Genomic DNA, 22,156 nt, shown 5'->3' with positions numbered 1-22,156 from the left:
TTTCTCCTGGCAATCTTGATTCCAGCTTGTGCTTCTTCCAGCCCAGCATTTCTCATGATGTACTCTGCATATAAGTTAAATAAGCAGGATGACAATATACAGCCTTGATATACTCCTTTTCCTATTTGGAACCAGTCTGTTGTTCCATGTCCAGTTCTAACTGTTGCTTCCTGACTGCATATAGGTTTCTCAAGAGGCAGGTCAGGTGGTCTGGTATTCCCATCTCTCTCAGAATTTTCCACAGTTTATTGTGATCCACACAGTCAAAGGCTTTGGCATAGTCAATAAAGCAGAATAGATGTTTTTCTGGAACTCTCTTGCTTTTTCGATGATCCAGTGGATGTTGGCAATTTGATCTCTGGTTCCTCTGCCTTTTCTAAAAGAAGCTTGAACATCTGGAGGTTCACAGTTCACGTATTGCTGAAGTCTGGCTTGGAGAATTTTGAGCGTTACTTTACTAGCATGTGAGATGAGTGCAATTGTGCAGTAGTTTGAGCATTCTTTGGCATTGCCTTTCTTTGGGATTGGAATGAAAACTGACCTTTTCCAGTCCTGTGGCCACTGCTGAGTTTTGCAAATTTGCTGGCATATTGAGTGCAGCACTTTCACAGCATCATCTTTCAACAGGAATTCCATCACCACCACTAGCTTTGTTCATAGTGATGCTTTCTAAGGCCCACTTGACTTCACATTCCAGGATGTCTGGCTCTAGGTGAGTGATCATACCATCATGATTATCTTGGTTGTGAAGCTCTTTTTTGTACAGTTCTTCTGTGTATTCTTGCCACCTCTTCTTAATATCGTCTGCTTCTGTTAGGTCCATACCATTTCTGTCCTTTATCGACCCATCTTTGCATGAAATGTTCCCTTGGTATCTCTAATTTTCTTGAAGAGATCTCTAGTCTTTCCCATTCTGTTGTTTTCCTCTATTTCTTTGCATTGATTGCTGAAGAAAGCTTTTTTATCTCTCCTTGCTATTCTTTGGAACTCTGCAATCATCTGCTTATATCTTTCCTTTTCTCCTTTGCTTTTCACTTCTCTTCTTTTCACAGCTATTTAAGGCCTCCCCAGACAGCCATTTTGCTTTTTTGCATTTCTTTTCCATGGTGATGGTCTTGATCCCTGTCTCCTGTACAATGTCACGAACCTCAGTCCATAGTTCATCAGGCACTCTGTCTATCAGATCTAGTCCCTTAAATCTATTTCTCACTTCCACTGTATAATCATAAGGGATTTCATTTAGGTCATACCTGAATGGTCTAGTGGTTTTCCCCACTTTCTTCAATTAGGAGTTCATGATGTGAGCCACAGTCAGCTCCCAGTCTGGTTTTTGCTGACTGTATAGAGCTTCTCCATCTTTGGCTGCAAAGAATATAATCAATCTGAGGTACCCTCTTACCCTGCCTTAAAAAATTAAACTTAGTACTTATTACAGTTTCTACTTGAACTGTGGGTTCAAGCAGTCTACCTACAGTCAAATTTTTGTATAACTTTTCCTTTGCTTCTCTGTATCCACAGTTCAGCTCTGAGGAGTCAACCACCTTGGATCTTGTAGTACTGCAGTACAAGCATATTTATTGAAAAAAAAAATGCATATAAGGTGACACAGTTCAAACCTGTGTTTTTCAAGGGTCACTGGTATTTTTACTGTAGTGCATTGTACCTGAGATGCATTCATTTACTATCCGTCTCCTCCTTCGGTCACACCTCAGATGAGTCTGATGGACAGAGGTGGTCTGTTTCCTGCAGTGCTCCATGTGTAGTATCCATAGCAGTGACTGTCGTGAACTTGGTGCTCAGTGGATGTTGATTGAATGAATAAATAAATCCTCTATATTTCAGAGTTCAAGAAGTACTTTTTCTTTTCTTATTCGGTTCTCCTGGACTTAGCCCCTATTCCAGATTCTTCTGATATTGTCTTTACTTTGGCACCAGGTTCAACTTTTATATTAATGTTTGTATATCTTGTCTCTCCTTTGTGTTATCTTTTTCTCTGCCGAGCAAGTCTAGCATAGTAAGAATAAGCAGATACTCAATAAATTTTAAAGTGAGCTTATTGCTGTAGCAACTCTGTCGGTTTGTTTGGGGGTGTGCTGGGTCTTCGCTGCTGCACATGGACTTGTCGCTGCGGCGGCTTCTCTCGTGCAGCACGGGCTCTGGGGCCTGCGGACTTCAGTGGTTGTGGCCCAGGCTCGAGCGCACAGGCTTGGAGTTGTGGGCTTAGCTGCTCTGCAGCGTGTGGGGTCTTCCCCAATCAGCGGTCAAGCCTGTGTCTTCTGTGTTGGCAGGTGGATTCCTTATGTTGAGCCACCAGAGAAGCCTGCAACTTCTTAATCTATGCGATGTTGTCATAAGTCCCTTAGTTTATTTAACAAATTCATTTACTTACTTGTCCAACAAATATTTATTGAATATGTTAGTGATAATCACTATGAGAAAAATAAAACTAGATAATCAGAAAAGAAGTTCCTGTATGAAGGTTGCTGGAGTTTCAGATTCTAGCTGTACATTATATGTCGTGGAATAGGGCCTTAAGGAAGAATTTCAAAGACATCTTCTAGTGTATCACTAACTTATCGTTACGAAGAACCAGTAGAGTCTAGTCATAGACTGATTATGAAAATTGGGTAATTCCTCATATCCAAGCCAGAGGCAAGAAAGAACTTTTAGTTGGAAATCTGTGTTTCATGGCTTTCTCTCTTTTCTTTTACTGTAAGACTGAATGTCAAATATTGTATTTATTACAGTTACAAGCTTAATTGCAGTTAGGTTGGCAAATATCAGTAATTTAAAATAAATCTAAATCACAAGAAATTTTCTTTTCCTTACACTGATTGAAGCCCTGTTTACCTAGCTAACCTGCAAATCAGAGGGAAACTTAATATTGCAAGTGAATGATTTATGTTAAACATCACCAAAGGCTCATCAAGATGATATTAGACATCACTGAGCTTTTTAATATTAGACATGACTTTTTAGTCATCTTAATTCTGTCCTTGAAATGATTTTCCTTATGTATCAGAAGATTCGAAATTTGAAATTGAATTTTAATATCTGTCTGATGCTTAAGTCTAAGCTAATGAAACTATTTTATATTTGGTGTACACTGTATCTCTTATAGCAAACCTTGCTTAGTTTGCTGCAGATATACATCATCTTGGACCACCATGACAGCATAAGGGAATACTACACAGTAGAGAGAAAAATAGTTCACCATGTGATTAAAAGGACAAAATTATGCTGAACTGCTGTGTGGTGTGAGATTTTTACAAGATTTTCTCTTTTATTCAAATGTTGCTAAGGATTTGAAGCGTTCATTACCAGCTGGACTTGGTCTCTCAGAAACGCAAATCACATCTCATGGCTTTGACAGTACCAAAGAGGGGGTTATTGAAGCAGGATCATTTCAAGGTAAGGAACCCATTATTTTTAAAAATGAGCGGGATAGAAGATGGGAGAAGGTCACCAAATGCTACCTTTAGTAGAGTTGAGAACTTTGATTTCATGATAAAACACTGGTTATAAACATAATCCTTTTTCTCTTCAATTTAATTTAGTAATTGTTTTAATAGTTGTCTTTATATAAACAGGTTAGCGTGCATAATTTCACTGATTACTGCTTGAAAATTGGTTTTAAAATACTGAAAAACTCAAAAATTATACCAAAAATGCAGATTTAAATTATTTTAGTGGTAACCACAAAATTTATGTCAATATTGATTTGTATAAATACATATTTCTTATTTCAAAGCAATTAGAAAATGAAACTTTTATTTTTCTCACTATATATGCTGTGTTGGAGGTCTCCTGAGAGCACCCTCCAATAAAGTAATTTTCAAAGAGGACTAACAGGACTCAGTGTATAGTCATAATCCAGACTGTGATGATAGCAGAAGTATACTGAGCACAGTCGGCAAAGGCAAAGGGTGCCTGAGGTAAAGGTTGGGGTCCTTTCCCAGTCCAGTCATAAAGGACATGCTTAATTCTCCCAGCAGAGCTGTGACAACAAATGTGAAATGTTGCTAACCAAGGAAGATAAATTAGTGCCTAGGGTTCTTATTGGAGATTGTCCACATAGGCACCCTCTGCCTAGCATGTGCCAGATTCCAGACTCCCAGAAGGAAAGCATAAACCACATTGTTTGTATAAACAGTTTAGGCATAGTGAGCAAGTCTTAGAATTCCAGGAATGGTGAGAATCACTCCACAATTAAAGTTCTCAGATGCCAGTTGAGGGCCAATCTTTTGTAAACTGGTCTTTTCAAAGGTAAATAGTTAGACCTAGTATGTTAGCTCTTTTCTGCATACATTCCATGTATGTGTTTTTTTTCTTTTTTAATATAAAGAAAAACACTTCCTTTTTAAATACTCTTGCCTATAATAACCTTTTTAGGTATTTTTTCATCTTTACACAAGTGAAAGAAAATAAAATCATGTAGATGTAAAACTGGATTGTTTTCTTGACAGAGCTCTAGTTAAAGGAGCAATACTTGGATGTTCAATGAAGTATTTTAATTTTAATACTGCGTTAAGTTCAGTTCAGTTGTTCAGTTGTGTCCGACTCTGCGACCCCATGAACTGCAGCACGCCAGACCTCCCTGTTCATCACCGACTCCTGGAGCTTGCTCACACTCAGGTCCGTCAAGTCGGTGATGCCATCCAACCATCTCATCCTCTGTTGTCCCCTTCTCCTCCTGCCTTCAATCTTTCTCAGCATCAGGGTCTTTTCCAGTGAGTCAGTACTTTGCATCAGGTGGCCAAAGTATTGGAGCTTCAGCTTCAGCATCAGTCCTTCCAATGAATATTCAGGGTTGATTTCCTTTAGGATGGACTGATTGGATCTCCTTGCAGTCCAAGGGACTCTCAAGAGTCTTCTCCAATGCTTCTCCAGTTCAAAAGCATCAGTTCTTTGGTCTTCTTTATAGTCCAACTCTCACATCCATACATGATTACTGGAAAACCGTAGCTTTAACTATACAGATCTAGTCGGTAAAGTAATGGCTCTGCTTTTTAATATGCTGTCTAGGTTTGGTCGTAGCTTTTCTTCCAAGGATCTTTCTTCCAAGCATCTTTTAATACTGTATTATAATTTCACAAGTTGAAAAAAATATCTCCATGCCTTTGTACTCTGTAGCCCTCTTGCAGTATTCTATATTTTATTATACTAATGGCCAATAGTGAGAAACAACTTATATTTTAAAATATATTCCTTGCTAAATGGATCCTAGAAATAGGCATTTAGGGTAATCCAGTATACTATCTTTTACTCTAGGCTGTAAAACGAGTGGACTTTCTACTGACATCTTTTTTTTTTACCCTTTTCATTCTTATGTTCACAGAAATAAAGATATAGAAAGGCAACACGTGCATCAGTATCGCAGTAGTCATTGCATAGCATTGTGGTGGTGTTCTCTAGGCTTTGAATAACTTTGAATTTGAGAAGGTTGACTGATTGCCTGAGATTATGAACGTTTGAAGACACAAGGCACACTTTGCGTGACATCATTTTCCAACCGGTCACCAATTTCCAAATTTAAATGTCAACATAGAATTAAAAAAAAAAAAAGACTTCTACAATTAAGATATTTGAAGATTTTCAGTGATATTATTTGGCTGACATTTGGTTTTATCCTTTCCCCCTTAAACAGAATAGTATATACAATAATCAAAGTCAGCTGGCATTGTAACCTGTTGTCCATGAACAGGAAAGTGCCAGTCAGTTTCACTTGCTTATAGATCCATTGTAGTCCCTCAGATTGGAATAAAAAATGTGTTTTGTGATAATGGCAGTAATTTATGTCTCTTTGAATTGACTTTATAAAACACTTTTTAAAACAAGCTACATAGTTAATCAGTATGTTTAAAAGATAATCATTCTGTCATACTCAGATTCATTAAGCATTTACTGGAAAGTTGTAGTTAAGTGTCCTTGTTTTGAGGCATGTATGCATAAATTAGAATGAACATGATTTTCTCATGTTTAAAATTTAGAATATGTTCTTATTGTTGTTCAGTTGCTAAGCCATGTCCAGCTCTTTGCAACCCCCATAAACTGCAGCATGCCAGGCTTCCCTGTCCTCCACTATTTTTGCTCAAACTCATGTCCATTGAGTCAGTGATGCCATCCAACCATCTCATCCTCTGTTGCCCCCTTCTATTTCTGCCCTCAATCTTTCCCAGCATCAGGGTCTTTTCCTCTGAGTTAGCTGTTCACATCAGGTGGCCAAAGTATTGGAGCTTCAGTTTCAGAATCAGCCCTTCCAATGAATATTCAGGGTTGATTTTCTTTAGGATTGTCTGGTTTGGTCTCCTTGCTGTCCAAGGCACTCTCAAGAGTCTTTTCCAGCACAGTTCGAAAGCAACAATTCTTCAGCGCTCAGCCTTCTTTATGTCCAGCTCTCACATCTATCTGTACATGACCACTGGAAAAACCATAGCTTTGACTATATGGACCTTTGTTGGCAAAGTGACATGTCTGCTTTTTTGAATTTTAAGTTTTAAGCCAGGCTTTTCACTCTCTTCTTTTACCCTCATCAAGAGGCTCTTTAGTTCTTCTTCACTTTCTGTCATTAGAGTGGTATCATCTGCTTATCTGAGGTTGTTGATATTTCTCCTCGCAGTCTTGATTCCAGCTTGTGATTCATTCCAGTCTGGCATTTAACATAATGTACTCTGCATATAAGTTAAATAATCAGGGTGACAGTATACAGCCTTGTCATACTTCCTGCCCAATTTTAAACCAGTTCATTTTTCCATGTAAGGTTCTAACTGTTGCTTCTTGTCCTGCATGCAGGTTTCTCAGGAGACAGGTAAGGTGGTCTAGTATTCACATCTGTTTAAGAATTTTCCACAGTTTATTGTGATCCACACTGTCAAAGACTTCTAGCATAGTCAGTGAAACAGAAATAGCTGTTTTTCTTAAATTCCCTTGCTTTCTCTGTGATCCAGTGGATGTTGGTAATTTGGCCTCTGGTTCCTCTGCCTTTTCTAAATCCAGCTTTTACATCCAGAAATTCCAATTCACATACTGTTGAAGCCTAGCTTGAAGGATTTTGAGCATTACCTTGCTTGTGTGTGAAATAATGTACTTTATGTACAAATAATGTACTTGCTACCTTGCAACTGTGTGGTAGTTTGAACATTCTTTTGTATTGCCCTTCTTTGGGATTGGAATGACCTTTTCTGGTCCTGTGGCCACTGCTGAGTTTTCCACATTTGCACATATTGAGTGCAGCACTTTAACAGCATCATCTTTTAGGACTTGAAATAGCTCAGCTGGAATTCATCACTTCCACTAACTTTGTTCGTAGTAATGCTTCCTAAGGCCCACTTGACTTCACACTTCAGGATGTCTAGTTCTAGGTGAGTGTCCACACCATCATGATTGTTCAGGATATGATAGTTCTGTGTATTCTTGCCATCTCTTCTGCCTCTGTTAGATCCATACTGTTTCTGTTCTTTATTGAGCCCATCTTTGCATGAAATATTCCCTTGGTATCTGATTTTCTTGATGAGATCTCTAGTCTTTCCCATTCTATTGTTTTCCCCTATTTCTTTGCACTGATCACTGAGGAAGGCTTTCTTATGTCTCCTTGCTATTCTCTGGAACTCTTCATTCAGTTGGGTATCCCCAAGAAAACGAAATGCAAGAAGATTAAAGTGGTTGTCTGAGAAAGCCTTAAGAATACCTTAGAAAAGAAGAGAAGTGAAAGGCAGAAGAGAAAGGGAAATATATACCCAACCAAATGCAGAGTTCCAGAGAATGGCAAGAAGAGATAAGAAAGCCTTTTTAAATGAACAAAATTTAGGATATATGTCTCATGAAAAAATGTTGGGAGTTGGGGCTCTGTTAGCTTTCTGGGAAAAACTGAATGATAACTTTATAAGGACCCTATTACCATTTATTTTTCCATCTCTGGGGCAAATTTAGAAGAAATTGTGCTTAAATTCAGTGTAACAATAAATATTGAAATCTACCCAAGAAATACATGGTAGAATGAATAACAGTGAAAACCATGAGTAAGTCAAAACTCTTAAGAATGAGTTGTTCTTGGTATCTGAGTTTTGTTTTAGTGGGGTTTTGATCATTGCATACACATTATTCATATTCCTAGACTTCTCCTGTTGAGAGAAAGCTGAGCTAATTCTCCAAATTTCATCAATTAGCAAAAGCCTAGAGTTTTAAGAATTATTTTTGTTGGAATGATTTACTTATTTGTGAGTGATTTTAGTAACTAAATTAGTCTGACTTAAAGATTTGAAGATACAGAGAACAATTAACCCTTGAAAGTAAAGCAAATAGTTGAAGGTCTCTACTTATCTCAGCACTATGTCTTTTTGCTACTTTAGTTTGGAAAGTTCTGTATCACTTGTGACATATATGTTATACGTATCTCATGTTAAATCATGGGATTAATTCTTATGCAAGATTAATAAACAGTAATAGCCAGAACAACAGAGCTCTCTGTTCCTGGGATTATCACAAAATGGAATTATAGTAGTCATCGTTTATTGAACTCTTCTGTATGTAATAGTAGAGATAGAGTTTTTGTTTAAAATAGTGATTGCATTGGATAATCCATTAAATGCCTTCCAGCGTAACAAGTAATTTATGGATTGATGTTTTTTGTATTGAATTTAATAATGGAGATATTATGGTATGGATTCAGAACACCTGAGAATCTAATAAGCTATTTAAACCTCTCTGAGCCTCTTTTTCCCTGTAGTTTAGCATCAGACTAGTTGATTTCTGTTGTCCCTTCCAGTTTTAAACTTTTTTGGTTCAACAGAATTTTTTTTGAAAGACAGGTATCTCATTTTGAAAGGTAATGCCATTCTATTTAGATACATTGTGTGTTTTGGATTTTAATGTTAGATTCAGTCCACATTAAGTATTCCTTATTATTAAAACTGGTGACTGTTCCTGATCAGAACTTCGTATATCTGGGATATGAGAAAGTTGACATTCATTCTTACTGGAATATTTTAATTATAAATTTGATATGTGTTTTTAGAAAACTGGAAAAGAGTATAGTTGTAATAAATTTATCTTAGAAACATTAAAATATATTCAGCTAAATGTGAAGGATGTTAATAGTTTTTTCAGTTTCCTTTCAATGATCACTTCCCTAAAGACATAAAACCTTTAGAATTTAAAATAGTCAGTTGAAGCTGTATAGTTTTATGCTGGACATTAGCAACAATGTTGGGTACTCAGTTTTTCTTAACTTTTTAAAAAAATTAAGGCTCAGAGATGTTGAGTAATTTGCCAGGGTGTTCCTGATACTATTTGATAAATAGAGCCAGAATTTCAAACCCAGAGTTAGAATTTTAAAACTCAGTGTGTTTCATTCCAAAATTGTATTCTTTCCTCAGGTTCTCAAACTTAGCTGTGTTTGAGAATAAGTAGCTTCTAAAAAACTACTGTTGCCTAATGAGCAGCATGGTGACTATAGTTAATAATAATGTATACTTGAAATTTGCTGATAGATCTCAGGTTTTCTCACCACACACACAAAGATGGTAACTATGTGAGGTGATGGATGTAATCATTTCACAGTGTATACATATATCAAAAAAATCATTTTTTATACCTTAAATATATGCTATTTTTATTTATCTAATAAATAAAAGCAGAAAATCAATCTAATAAAAAAGCTAAAGCTTCCCCCGCCCTCCGGAAAAGCTCTAAAAATAACCTGTTTCAGTGATAATCAGTAGATCTTGTGGAATGTCTCAGGTATGTTTGAAAAGCTTCAGAAGTCTTATGATTAATCAGAATAACACTCTGTATTATCACTTCTCAGGCTTCAAAACACATACAAATCACCTGAAGATCTTGTGAAAATGCAGATTCTAGTTAAGTAGGTCTGTATTTCTGATGCGCTCCGAGATGACATAATTGATGGAAACCCCTTGCATCCATACTATGAGTGGCAGTAATCTGTAGTAGGTGATACTTGATTTATGATTTGAAATTTTTGGCTATAATTTCTGTGAAGGGTGATTCATTCACATTTCTGTGAATGTTAATGATAAATTTGATACAAGTGTTACATGCCTTTGGATTTCTACTTGAAGAGCTTTCCTCCCTATGTTAGAGTAGCAAGTTATACAATGTTGAGTTAAGCTTTAAAACCATTTCAGCTGTGTCCTTTAATCACATACTTTTAATTGATTTGAAAACAGCCAAGTCCAGGTAGAGTACTGATTAAACATGATCTTACCAAGTCTCTTCTTACAGTTATGTGTTTTGTTTGGTTTTAATAGTTCTAAGAAAAGTTTATGTAAGAGCTCATCCTGGTAGCATCCATTTGTTACTCATCCATTTCTGCATGGAAGCAAGTCTATTAGTTCCCAGCTTTTAATCCTTTTTTTGAATATTTTAAAGGAAATGTCAGTACAGCTATATTCAAAATGTATATTGTGTGGAGGAAGAGAAGCATTTTCACAGTGAAATGTCTGCCCTTTTCAGGTTCCCCAGCACCACCTCTGCCATCTGTTATGTCTCCTAGCAGGGTGGCAGCTAGTCGGCTGACTCAACAAGGAAGTGATTTAATTGTTCCTGCAGGTATTCACTGCACTGATCGGATAAAGCCCTTCTTGCTACTGCTGAAGCTAAACTCACTCACTCAATTTCCTATCGCTTGCTTTATATTCTTAGGTGTGTTATTCTGGCGTTTTTGGTGGCTGTTTTTTTGTTTTGTTTTGTTTTTTAAACAATAAGGAAAGTGATCTCTCTAGCCATAGCTTACCTTTCTGGCTTTTCAAAGTTTATTAGGCACAATCTCAAACATGAAATTTCTGAAATAACAGAAAAAAACACATTAAAGTTTGATTCATTTTTAATCTACCTTTCTTTTCTTTGCTCTGGAAAATGTTGCTTTACTTATTTGATCCTAAACTCTTGGCTTTGCAGCTCTGCCATCTGTTTTCAGTTAAATAAAAAAGGACTTTCAACAGTTGGGTTGTTCATTATTTGGAATGAATCAAGTGGAAAAGGTTGTGTCTTCCTTTTTTCAACTTTGACTTAACAACTAGTTGTCAAATTGCTTCAAAATACTATGTAATTTTCCAGTTATGCCGAGTGAAAAGTACTGGGAAAAACCTATTTCTTTGCATTGGATTTGCTTTTCACTTTAATACTGCTGGACTATAAAAACAAGGCAAATTTACATGAAATGTTAATATTTTATACTTTATGTGAGAATTTTGTAAATTCTTAAACGCATTTGATTTTATATACTGTTCTCCTTAGATTATGGTAAAACTGTGGTAAAGCCTGGCCTGGCTACAGGGGTGAGAGAAGAAATTTTTGCTGACTCTAACCTTTTAAAACCATTTTATAAAATGTTTTCTCTTGTCTTTTTTAAAAATTGTTATTTTAAAATTATGATGTTTCTATCCCAAGTTATTAGCATCATAAATGTTACTAAATATGTTCTTCTGTAAAAAATATTTTACTGGGAGGAACTGTATAGTTGTAGAGTTGCTGTTATGTCATAATTTCTTAATTGTTGGAGTAATGCATTATCAGGGCTTTATACTGCCTGTATTAATTATGGCTTTGGGGGAAGTGCTGGCTTTCTTGAGGAAAAAATGAGGCACAGTGAAGGTCTTGTTTAACAAAACCTCTTATACTACAGTAAGATATTTTTGATGACTATCTAAAGTTATAGTATTTTTAAACCCTCCAAAATTTTGGTAACATTGTGTTGTTGCTGTCTTCTGTGTAGTATAATGAAAGGAGATCACTGTGAAGAGTGTGAGCCTTTCAGATTTTTAATGACAATTTTTTAAGAATCATTAGGTTATAAGATAAATTGTGGAAATTTTATTTTCCTTGAAGTAAGTAGCAGTTTAGAGAAGAAGGCCTATTGCAGCATTTTTTTTTTTTAAAGAAGATGGACAAACCAAAGAAATTTTTTTTTGCAGTATCAGGAAATCATCCTTAAAATGATTCCAAGAAGTCCTAGTCCTTTACTTTGTGGGAATCTTCTTATTTCTTTAAATGCATAAGTAGTTTAATTTGAACTGCATCAGTGTTTTGTTTTCTTTCTACTTGTCTGTGTGGTTTGCATTTTTATCTTTTGTTCTGATGTTACAGGTAGCCAGAGAACACAGACAAAAAGTGGTCCAGTTATTCTAGCAGATGAAACTAAAAATCCTGCCATGGAAAAGTTAGAACTTGTTAGAAAATGGAGTCTAAATACCTACAAGGTTTGTAATTTTTTTTAATATTTCCACCCCAAGTAGCTCTAAGAATTTCATTCGAATGTTACTCAAATTATTATTTTGCAATTATATAAATGTATAGGAGAGTATAATGCTCTTTCAACGTAAATATACAATTAAAAATATTGTGTCTTACTGATCTTTGCATAAACGTAGTTTTAAAAGTCAGTAGGTTGAGTTCTAAAAAGAGCTACTAAAGCTCTTATTAATTGACAGATAGTACATAATTAAAGAAGAAATATGTTGTCTGGGAGCACATTTAGCTGTAGAACTGCCATAGATATGTTTGTCACAACCTCCATCTTTTTGATACTTATAGCAGCAAAATGTCGAGAGGTATATTAGTTTTCCAAAGTTTGAAATTCTCTGATCTTACTGTAATAACTAAACACTAAACTGTACAGACAGTATATGAGTTGGATTTCAAAGGTTTGTTGTTGTTAAGTGTATTGCTTCAGAGTAAGTATTGATTAGTTTTCTTACATTCTCCTAAAGTAAATAAGCAAAATTTACTCTAAAGCAATACAGCTATATTTAATGTGTTACAAATAGATAGCTCAAACCCCAAATTCACTTAGTACCTTTGAATCTTAACAGGGATGAGACAGTAGAATTCGTAGAATAGTTAAGTGGATGGAAACCCTAACAGTTCTATTTAGAGCATCAGCGTTAACACTCGCTCTGTTTGTGAATTGGTAGTGGGCCTAGTGGTCTGTAAATCAGGAATTGTCTGTATTTTTATACAGGAGTCTCTGATGTGTCTTCTAAAGAGCAATACAGAAGTGCATTTATTTTTTCAGTTAGTATTTTTAAAGTACGATCTGCAATTTTGCACAGAAGTACAGGTTTTCTTAAGAGGATAAAAGTGCCCTGAAACTGCTGCATGAAACTTTCCATGTCATGTTGCTCATGTCAGTGTGGAACTGAGAAATGCCAGTGGTAGCCGTCAAGACTTGGTGCCCGCTGAACCGTTCTCATTCAGGATATTCTATTTGCCCATTGCCCCTTTTGTTCTCAAGGATGTGGATGCTCTCATTCCAGGAATACTGTTTTTCCTTTGGTACTCCTTCATATCAGAGCAGTTCATCCAAACATTCAGATGTCTACTTCATCTTCTCACTGATTCCACATGCCCAGTTAATTATTAAATGGACTCTGCCTCTTTAATATTATTTGACTTTATCCTTGTCTCCATCTTAGCCTTCACAGCCATGTGATTACTCTCTTAAATTACTGTAGTAGCTTCTCAACAAATTGTCTCATCCTGCAGATTCTGCTCTGCCTGACGTGGTTCAGTTTGCTTAACTCCTTCCCTCGATCCCCATCTACCTTCCCGTTTTTATCCTGCTGCTCCTCTCTTCCACCCGCAGATCTCGTGATCCATACCTGCTTATCCAGAGATTTCCTAAACAAGCTGTGCTTTCTCACACTCTGCAGCTTGTTCTGTGTTTGCCCGCTGCCTGAAATTCCCCTTCATACTCCCTTTCGTTTCACTTGTTTATCTTTCATACCAGATTCAGTCTCACTTATTTATTTATTAAATTCATTTATTCAGTCATTCCTTTGTTCATTTATTCCTGAAATTTAGCCACACATTTTGAGCCTAAAGAATACAGGTCTTATTTTTGAGCCAAATCCTAATAATCCTAATTTGACAAATTATCAAGTTTAATTTTTTGTCATTTTGGCCTTCCTCTCTTGTGTCAGTTGTGTTTTCCTGTTGCTTATCTTTTTTTTTTCCTGTATGTGTGTGTTTATCAACTGTTCTTTTCTTCTTTTACTTCTACAGTAATCAGAGTTGAATCCTTCCTAGTTTATAGTTATCTCTACCTTAACATGGGGCTTCCCAGGTTGCTCAGATGGTAAAGAATCCTTCTGCAGTGCAGGAGACCCAGGTTTGGTCCCTAGGTCGGAAAGATCCCCTGAAGAAGGGAATGGCTACCCACTCCAGTATTCTTGCCTGGAGAATTCATGGACAGAGGAGCCTAGTGGTCTGTACAAGTCCACAGGGTCGCAAGGAATCGGACACGGCTGAGCAACTAACACTTTCACTTTTTTTTGCATTACTGTACCACATTCAGATTTTCTGTTATTGAAAATAACCAGACTTCATAATGCATACACATGGCACAGTACTATGTGAAGGAGTTATCATTCTTTCAGTGATCATTTTATTTTTAACTGAAAAATTTTTTTCATCAGAATAGTTTGTGTATCTCAATCTAAGTCAAAAGAGAGAAAGTCCTAGCTTACATGATTTTATGGAGTTTGTAGCTCAGTGTGTCTGGACTGACATACAACTGTGTTCTTCTGTCTTTTTGACCTTTTTAGTCCAAATTATGAGCCGACATAGGACATTCATTGTCATTAGGATAATCCTTCAAGTGTTGATTCTGATTTGTGCTTATTATCCATCATACTCTGAGGAATTTGATTCTGGCTATGACTTTGATTCTCTTTCATGGACTTCAGTTTCTTCATGATTTTTGTTTTTAATTTCTTCTGTTTCTGTTCTCTGGCAGACACTTTAAAGCTTTTACTCAAAGAGGATATTAGCACTTCTTTGTTGGTGTTTAATAAAGGAAGTGCTAATATTGGCTCCAAGATTAGTCTGGTGATTAAAACCAAATATGTAAGAGAAGTGATTTTAAGTTTAGGCCTTGAACCTATTTTCTTAAATATTATTTTAATCTACCTGATTTTATTTATTCCAGTTTGAATCCAAAATTTATTTATTTTCTTATTTTCTCTCATCTACAGGAATCAGTGTGAATAATAAACTCTGGTTTATCATTTTTGTTCATTTTTGTATTTTGCAAATACAGAATATAGGGTACTTGTAGAAGTCTGTCTTGTTTTTTAAAGAATAATCTCAGTTTTAGCATCCAGACCTATTTAATGTCTCTTCCAAACATTAAATTCTTTTTAAAAATGTTTTAAGAACTTGCCACCAGTATTCATACCTTTAGCAAATGAATATTTGTTGGCTTAAAGCCAGTATCTTTTAAACTTTCATTCCTGGCTTTCTTACCATATTATTTATTTACTAGTTTATCTGTTTCCACTGTTCAGGTTCTGATATTTACTTTAGGCTCCCTTCTTCCCTATCCTTTAGTCTTAACAACTTTCTTAATATAGTATCTGTCTTTTGCTGCCATTAGCTTATTCTTTCCCTTGTACCTAATTGTTTTATTCTAAGCTCTTGGTGCTATTTAAATACTAATAGTATCCAGTGATTATCTTGTAAATTCATGACCTGTGCGGTGGTGATTCATGGTATTTTATACACTATTTATCATTATTTTGTCCTCTCCCAAGTAGGAAATCTCTGTAGAGCAATAATTTACTTTTGCTTTTTCCTGCATGTTTAACTTTACTCCATTTGTCCTTTTATCCTCAAAGTAAATCATTCATTTATATGGAAAGCTGGACAGGACCACAGATCATGGAAAGTCATCTGCATTTTCAGGGACTTTGGAGAAGGGTAAAGAACTGAGAATTTTTAATTGTCTTCTCTTTTAAACTTGCTTTATAATGTATACTGAAGGTATGTAATATATACCTTCGATTTTGCACTTCAATTTCAGTATTTACTAGGAAGCAACTTAAATAAAATTCTGTTTTTCTGTGATCCTATGAGAAACTTGCTCTGGGACCCTGATGAGTGGGGAAATGCCTCGCACTTTATGTTTTCTCACTGCAGCTTTCTTTACAAAGCCCCACAGAGGCTGTCTGTAGCATTCTCACCTCCAGATTACTTAGATTTCCTTGAGAGTGGTTAGTTATCTGTATTGGAATATAAGCTCTGAAGTTCAGTTTCAAAACTTGTTTAAGGTGTCCAGATTTGATGCCTTATACTCTTGCCTTACTTTTCCCATTGCCATAGCTTCCTGGAAACAAAAAAAAATTTCCTCATTAAACCTTTGACCTTACTGTCTGCTTATCACCATTATTTCTGTAAAAAAAATGACCACTCAGACAAAAGTAGACATTTCTTTCATTTTGCCCAGTCTGCCAAGTTCCTTCAATGAATTCTGGCTTCTTGGTTTTCAACAGACTATTATATCTGGATAGCTATGGAAAGTACCACATGCTTTGGCTTAAGAGTAGGTAAATGCCTCTGATAATATTCTGTTGCATAGGGAAAATCCTTGTGTGGAAGAAAAGTGGAAATGAGTGGTATATCTTGATCTTGTTACCATTTCAAATATTACTTGCTGATGTTCTCTCATTAAAATCACAAAGTCTGAGGTTAAATGTTCTCTTTATGTGTTTTTCATCCCCAAAGAGTGTTTGTATGTTTTCCATAGAAATAGTTTTATCCCTTCTATGAGTTTGGCCTTTCATCTTCCTATCACTTTCTATAGAGTTAATTTCTCTACTTTTTTGTTTTTAAAAGAACTCTTTTATTTATAAAAGTTTATTTGTAAAGATCCTTAATTGATGGTAATAGAGAGTGTCAGGGAATTCATTTCTATTTAAATAGAAAAATATAAGTAGCATATATGTTACCGTTAAAAGGATAAATAGACTTCCCTGGTGGCTCAGATGGTAAAGCGTCTGCCTACAGTGCGGGAGACCCAGGTTTGATCTCTGGGTTGGGAAGATTCCCTGGAGAAGGCAATGGCACCCCACTCCAGTACTCTTGCCTGGAAAATCCCATGGACGGAGGAGCGCGGTAGGCTACAGTCCATGGGGTCACTAAGAGTCGGACACAATAATAGATTTATATGTGTTGACGAGGAAAAGGCCTTCAGAATGGGAGAAAATAATAGCAAATGAAGCAACCGACAAACAACTAATCTCAAAAATATACAAGCAACTCCTACAGCTCAACTCCAGAAAAATAAATGACCCGATCAAAAAATGGGCCAAAGATCTAAATAGACATTTCTCCAACGAAGACATACAGATGGCTAACAAACACATGAAAAGATGCTCAACATCACTCATTATCAGAGAAATGCAAATCAAAACCACTATGAGGTACCATTTCACACCAGTCAGAATGGCTGCGATCCAAAAGTCTACAAATAATAAATGCTGGAGAGGGTGTGGAGAAAAGGGAACCCTCTTACACTGTTGGTGGGAATGCAAACTAGTACAGCCACTATGGAGAACAGTGTGGAGATTCCTTAAAAAACTGGAAATAGAACTGCCTTATGATCCAGCAATCCCATTGCTGGGCATACACACTGAGGAAACCAGAAGGGAAAGAGACACGTGTACCCCAATGTTCATCACAGCACTGTTTATAATAGCCAGGACATGGAAGCAACCTAGATGTCCATCAGCAGATGAATGGATAAGAAAGCTGTGGTACATATACACAATGGAGTATTACTCAGCCATTAAAAAGAATACATTTGAATCAGTTTTAATGAGGTGGATGAAACTGGAGCCTATTATACAGAGTGAAGTGAGCCAGAAGGAAAAACACCAATACAGTATACTAACGCATGTATATGGAATTTAGAAAGATGGTAACGATAACCCTGTATACGAGACAGCAAAAGAGACACTGATGTATAGAACAGTCTTATGGACTCTGTGGGAGAGGGAGAGGGTGGGAAGATTTGGGAGAATGGCATTGAAACATGTGAAACGTCATGTATGAAACGAGATGCCAGTCCAGGTTCAATGCACGATGCTGGATGCTTGGGGCTGGTGCACTGGGACGACCCAGAGGGATGGTGTGGGGAGGGAGGAGGGAGGAGGGTTCAGGATGGGGAACACATGTATACTAATTAAATACTTTTCTATTAAAGAAAAAAAAAATGCTCGGATATGATGTATAGCATAGTTTCATGTTTACTTTAAAAATATTATGTATGTGATTATATAGGTTTAAAGGGAAGTCTTATTAATAGTTTTCTACTATCCAGTCGAATTAAAGGAAGAGGACATTCATTTTTATTTCATTCATTATTTTCACTTCTACAACAAATACTAATTCTGTAACCAAACTTTAAAAGACATGATAAAATAACATATTTGCAAATTTTAAAAATTTCAGTGCTTATTTACTACTTTTTATAATATTTTTAACTTTAAATGATAATGATTATATTAATGCCCTATATGGTTGCTCTTATAATGTATTGTTGAGTAGTGAATTGAAAACTGTAAGCTCTTGTATCATTTCTGGAACAGAAATAGAATACCATAGAATAGAGTAACATAGTCTAATACTATTTTATCTAGGCAAAAGTAGAAGAAGAATTCAGAAATCTCTAATCTCTACCTCCTTCTCTGGCCTTCTCCCTTCCCTCCTCTCCATCCCCTCTTCTTTCTCCTTCCTTTCTTCCCTTCATTCTTCCTGTTCACACACACACACACACACACACACACACACACACACACACACAACTATTTAAGGGAAATCTAGAAGGGAAAAAAGCATTTGAAACTAATAAGAAAGTACAGTTTTGGTATTCTTATTATTCCTATATTAATAGTCCAGTATTCTTAAATCAATGCTAAGTATGTCAGTTGTTTTAAATCATCTACCAAAATGCACAGAGCTTGAAATATGATTACATGAGAGAACTCATGTGGCAGTATATAAATTAGCTAGGTGAGTTTTGAAAATCTCTGATTAGTAATAGTTAATAGGCATGATTGGTAAGTGTACTTTCTGGGTCCTGATGAACGTCTAAAGGGGACTGAAAGTTTGCAGTTTGTTAGGCTAGCTTGTTTGAAGCCAGAAATTGTGTATACCCTTTGCTTCAGTGTGTGCACTTTGGATTACTGCTTTTATCTTTTGTTCTTTTTTTTTTTTCCTAAACAAAATACATCTTTCTACTTTTAGTGCACTCGACAAATTATCTCTGAGAAGCTGGGCCGTGGATCAAGAACTGTGGACCTTGAACTTGAAGCTCAGATTGATATATTAAGAGATAACAAGAAAAAATACGAAAATATTCTAAAACTGGCTCAGACCCTATCGACCCAGCTTTTCCAGATGGTGCATACCCAAAGGCAACTTGGAGATGCGTTTGCTGACCTGAGTTTAAAATCACTAGAACTCCATGTAAGATTATTTGAAATAACTCTCGGAGGGGAGAGGGGTGAAAAGGGTGAAAACGGCAATAGGAGTGTTCTAAGAGGCAATTTGTTACATTTCTGATTTGTTGACTCTAATAAAATTGGAATCTTGTGGTATTCTTTTATTTCAAGAAGGCTCAGCTGACTTTTGTCGAAATACTGATCCAAAGAAAATGTCAGCTGGAGGTTTCAGGGAAAGGGAACTTGGTTAGAGGAAAGGAAAAAGAGTACTCAGCCTGCTTGAGCCTAGAAAGAATCATATATAGTCATGTAAATAACTGGGTGTGGGTAAAAAGTAAATTCAGGCACCTGTTGAAAATCTTGGGGCTTCCCGGGTGGCGTTAGTGGTAAAGAACTTGCCTGCCAATGCAGAAGACACAGGTTCGATCCCTGGGTCAGGAATATCCCCTGGAGGAGAAAGTGGCAAACATCTCCAGTATTCTTGCCTGGGAAACCCCCTGGACAGAGGTGCATGGCAGGCTGTGGTCCATAGGTTTGCAGAGTCGGACACAACTGAAGCAACTTAGCACAGCATGTTGAAAATCTCTTACCTAGTCTCTGAATGTCCTAAACAAGACTTACTTGACTTAATTTGTGATACGCTTTTTCATTAGTGTAAGTTATGAATTTTAGAATGAAATTATTTTTCCTTGTATAGAAAGCATTATTCATTTCTTATGCTGTCTTTTTTTTGGCTGGCTCTCTGTTGCTGCCTGTGGGTTTTCTCTAGTTGCAGCAAGCAGGCGCTGCTCTGCAGCTGTGGTGCGCTGGCTTCTCTCACTGGGAGCATGGGCCCTGGAGTGCACAGGCTTCAGTAGCTGCAGCCTGCAGGCTCACTGGTTGTGGCAGATGGGCTTAGTTGCTCTGCCTCATGTGAGATCTTCCTGGACCAGGGGTAGAACCTGTGTCCTCTGAATTGCAAAGTGGACTCATAATCACTGGACTACCCGGGAAGTCCCATCTAATGATATCTTAAATTACTCCTTTTATGTCTTTTTTTCCTCACCTTGGAACCAAAAGATGTAGAAATCCCTTTTCTATGAAAATCCCCTACAGACAAATAACTTGAGAAGTTAGATCATTTAGAGCATTAAATTATTTGTTAATAATCTAGAATCTTGGACAAAGAAAGTTTGGCTAGAGATGACAATATTGAGATAAATATTGAGATTCAATTCTAACTGAGTCACTAGACAAAAAGAAGAATGAAACTAATATTTAGGAAGCTGAGTTATAGCAGCTGTTATTACTGAGTATCCACAATTTCAGTGTGATGGGCGGAGTGCTTTTTAGCCATTATATCATGTAATTTCTCTAATAACACTGGAAGAAATGTTATCCTCATTTTATAGAGGAGGAAATGGAGGCCAGGATGGTTAGGTAGGTTTTATGAAATCATGAAAAACAAAAGATGGAAGTGGAATTTATATTCAGGTCTTTCTGTCTCTTCCTGATCTCTGCCTGTCTCTTTAAGTGAGAGCTTTAGAAGGTGTGACCCAGAAAAAAATCCCCACAGTATGGAAAGAGATGATCAGAGTATAGGGTCTGGGGAAGTACAGCAGTGTTATCAGTGATGCTACATTGAGTAGAGTCTATTGATTATAATACTTAGTGCCAATTGGGGACTTACTGTACATCAGATACAGCTCTGAGTTGCATACATGTGTGTTAGCTCATCTAATGCTCAGACTTAGTTAGTAGTACTTTTATTACCTTTCTTTTACAGATATGCAGTCCTTTAAAAAAAAAAAACCTGAGCATATTCAGGTCCTCAGTATTCAAGTCCATTGTTGTTATTGTTCAGTTTCTGAGTCGTGTCCGGCTCTTTGCAACCCCATGGACTGTAGCACACCAGGCTCCTCTGTCCTCCACTGTCTCCCAGAATTTGCCCTAATTCATGTCCATTGAGTCAGTGATGCTGTCTGACTGTCTCATCCTCTGCTACCCCCTTCTCCTTTTGCCTTCAATCTTTCCCAACATCAGGGTCTTTTCTAGTGAGTTAGCTCTTCCCATCAGGTGACCATAGGATTGGAGCCTCAGCATAGTCCTTCCAGTGAATATTCAGGACTTAATTCCTTTAGGATTAACTGGTTGGGTCTCCTTGTTGTCCAAGGGACTCTCAAGAGTCTTCTCCGGCACCACAGTTCAAAAGCATCCATTCTTCGGCTTTCAGCTTTCTTTATAGTCCATCTCTCACATCCATACATGACTACTGGAAAAACCATAGCCTTGACTATATAGATCTTTGTTGGCAAAGTGATGACTCTGCTTTTTAATACACTGTCTAGGTTTGTCGTAGCTTTCGTTCCAAGGAGCAAGCATCTTTTAATCTCTTAGCTGCAGTCACCATACATAGTGATTTTGTTGTCCAAGAAAATCAAGTCTATCACTGTTTTCACTTATTCTCCTTCTGTTTGCCATGAAGTGATGGGACTGGATGCCATGATCTTAGGTTTTTGAATGTTGAGTTTCAAGCCAACTTTTTCACTCTACTTTTTCACCCTCATTAAGAGTCTCTCTAGTTCTTCTTCACTTTGTGCCGTTTGAGTGATCTCGTATGCATATCTGAAGTTGTTGATATTTCTCCTGGCAGTCTTGATTCCAACTTGTGATTCATCCAGTCCGGCATTTCACATGATGTACTCTGCATCGAAGTTAAATAAATAAGGTAATATATAGCCTTACTCCTTTCCCAATTCTGAACCAGGCCACTGTTCCATGTCCGGTTCTATTGCTTCTTGAACCACAAGAAGTTCAAGTTCCTGTTTCTGAAGAGACAGGTAAGGTGGTCTGGTATTCCCATCACTTTAAGAATTTTACAGTTTGTTGTGATCCCCACAGTCGGAGGGTTAAGTGTAGTCAGTGAAGCAGAAGTA

General features: G+C 36.8%; 1 protein-coding gene across 10 annotated transcripts in view; it reads left to right on the top strand.

Moving 5' to 3' along the window:
- Window positions 1-22,156, top strand: part of ARFIP1 (ADP-ribosylation factor interacting protein 1) — a 136,451-nt gene that overhangs the window by 69,483 nt on the left and 44,812 nt on the right. For 6 of the 10 annotated variants that reach the window (XM_010840734.1, XM_010840730.1, XM_010840732.1 and 3 more), the window contains 4 exons: window positions 3,303-3,411; window positions 10,474-10,569; window positions 12,106-12,218; window positions 19,045-19,266. In XM_010840734.1, coding sequence (XP_010839036.1) covers window positions 3,303-3,411; window positions 10,474-10,569; window positions 12,106-12,218; window positions 19,045-19,266 — 540 coding nt within the window. Of the gene's footprint in view, window positions 1-3,302; window positions 3,412-9,805; window positions 9,867-10,473; window positions 10,570-12,105; window positions 12,219-19,044; window positions 19,267-22,156 lie in introns of those variants that run through there. The other 4 variants (XM_010840738.1, XM_010840731.1, XM_010840739.1 and 1 more) reach the window with 4 other exon arrangements.

The sequence above is a fragment of the Bison bison genome, unplaced genomic scaffold (genome assembly GCF_000754665.1).
Source record: "Bison bison bison isolate TAMUID 2011002044 unplaced genomic scaffold, Bison_UMD1.0 scf7180017864146, whole genome shotgun sequence".
Lineage (NCBI taxonomy): Eukaryota > Metazoa > Chordata > Mammalia > Artiodactyla > Bovidae > Bison > Bison bison.
Note: the sequence above shows the minus strand (reverse complement) of the source record. Positions and strands in the feature narration are given on the sequence as shown.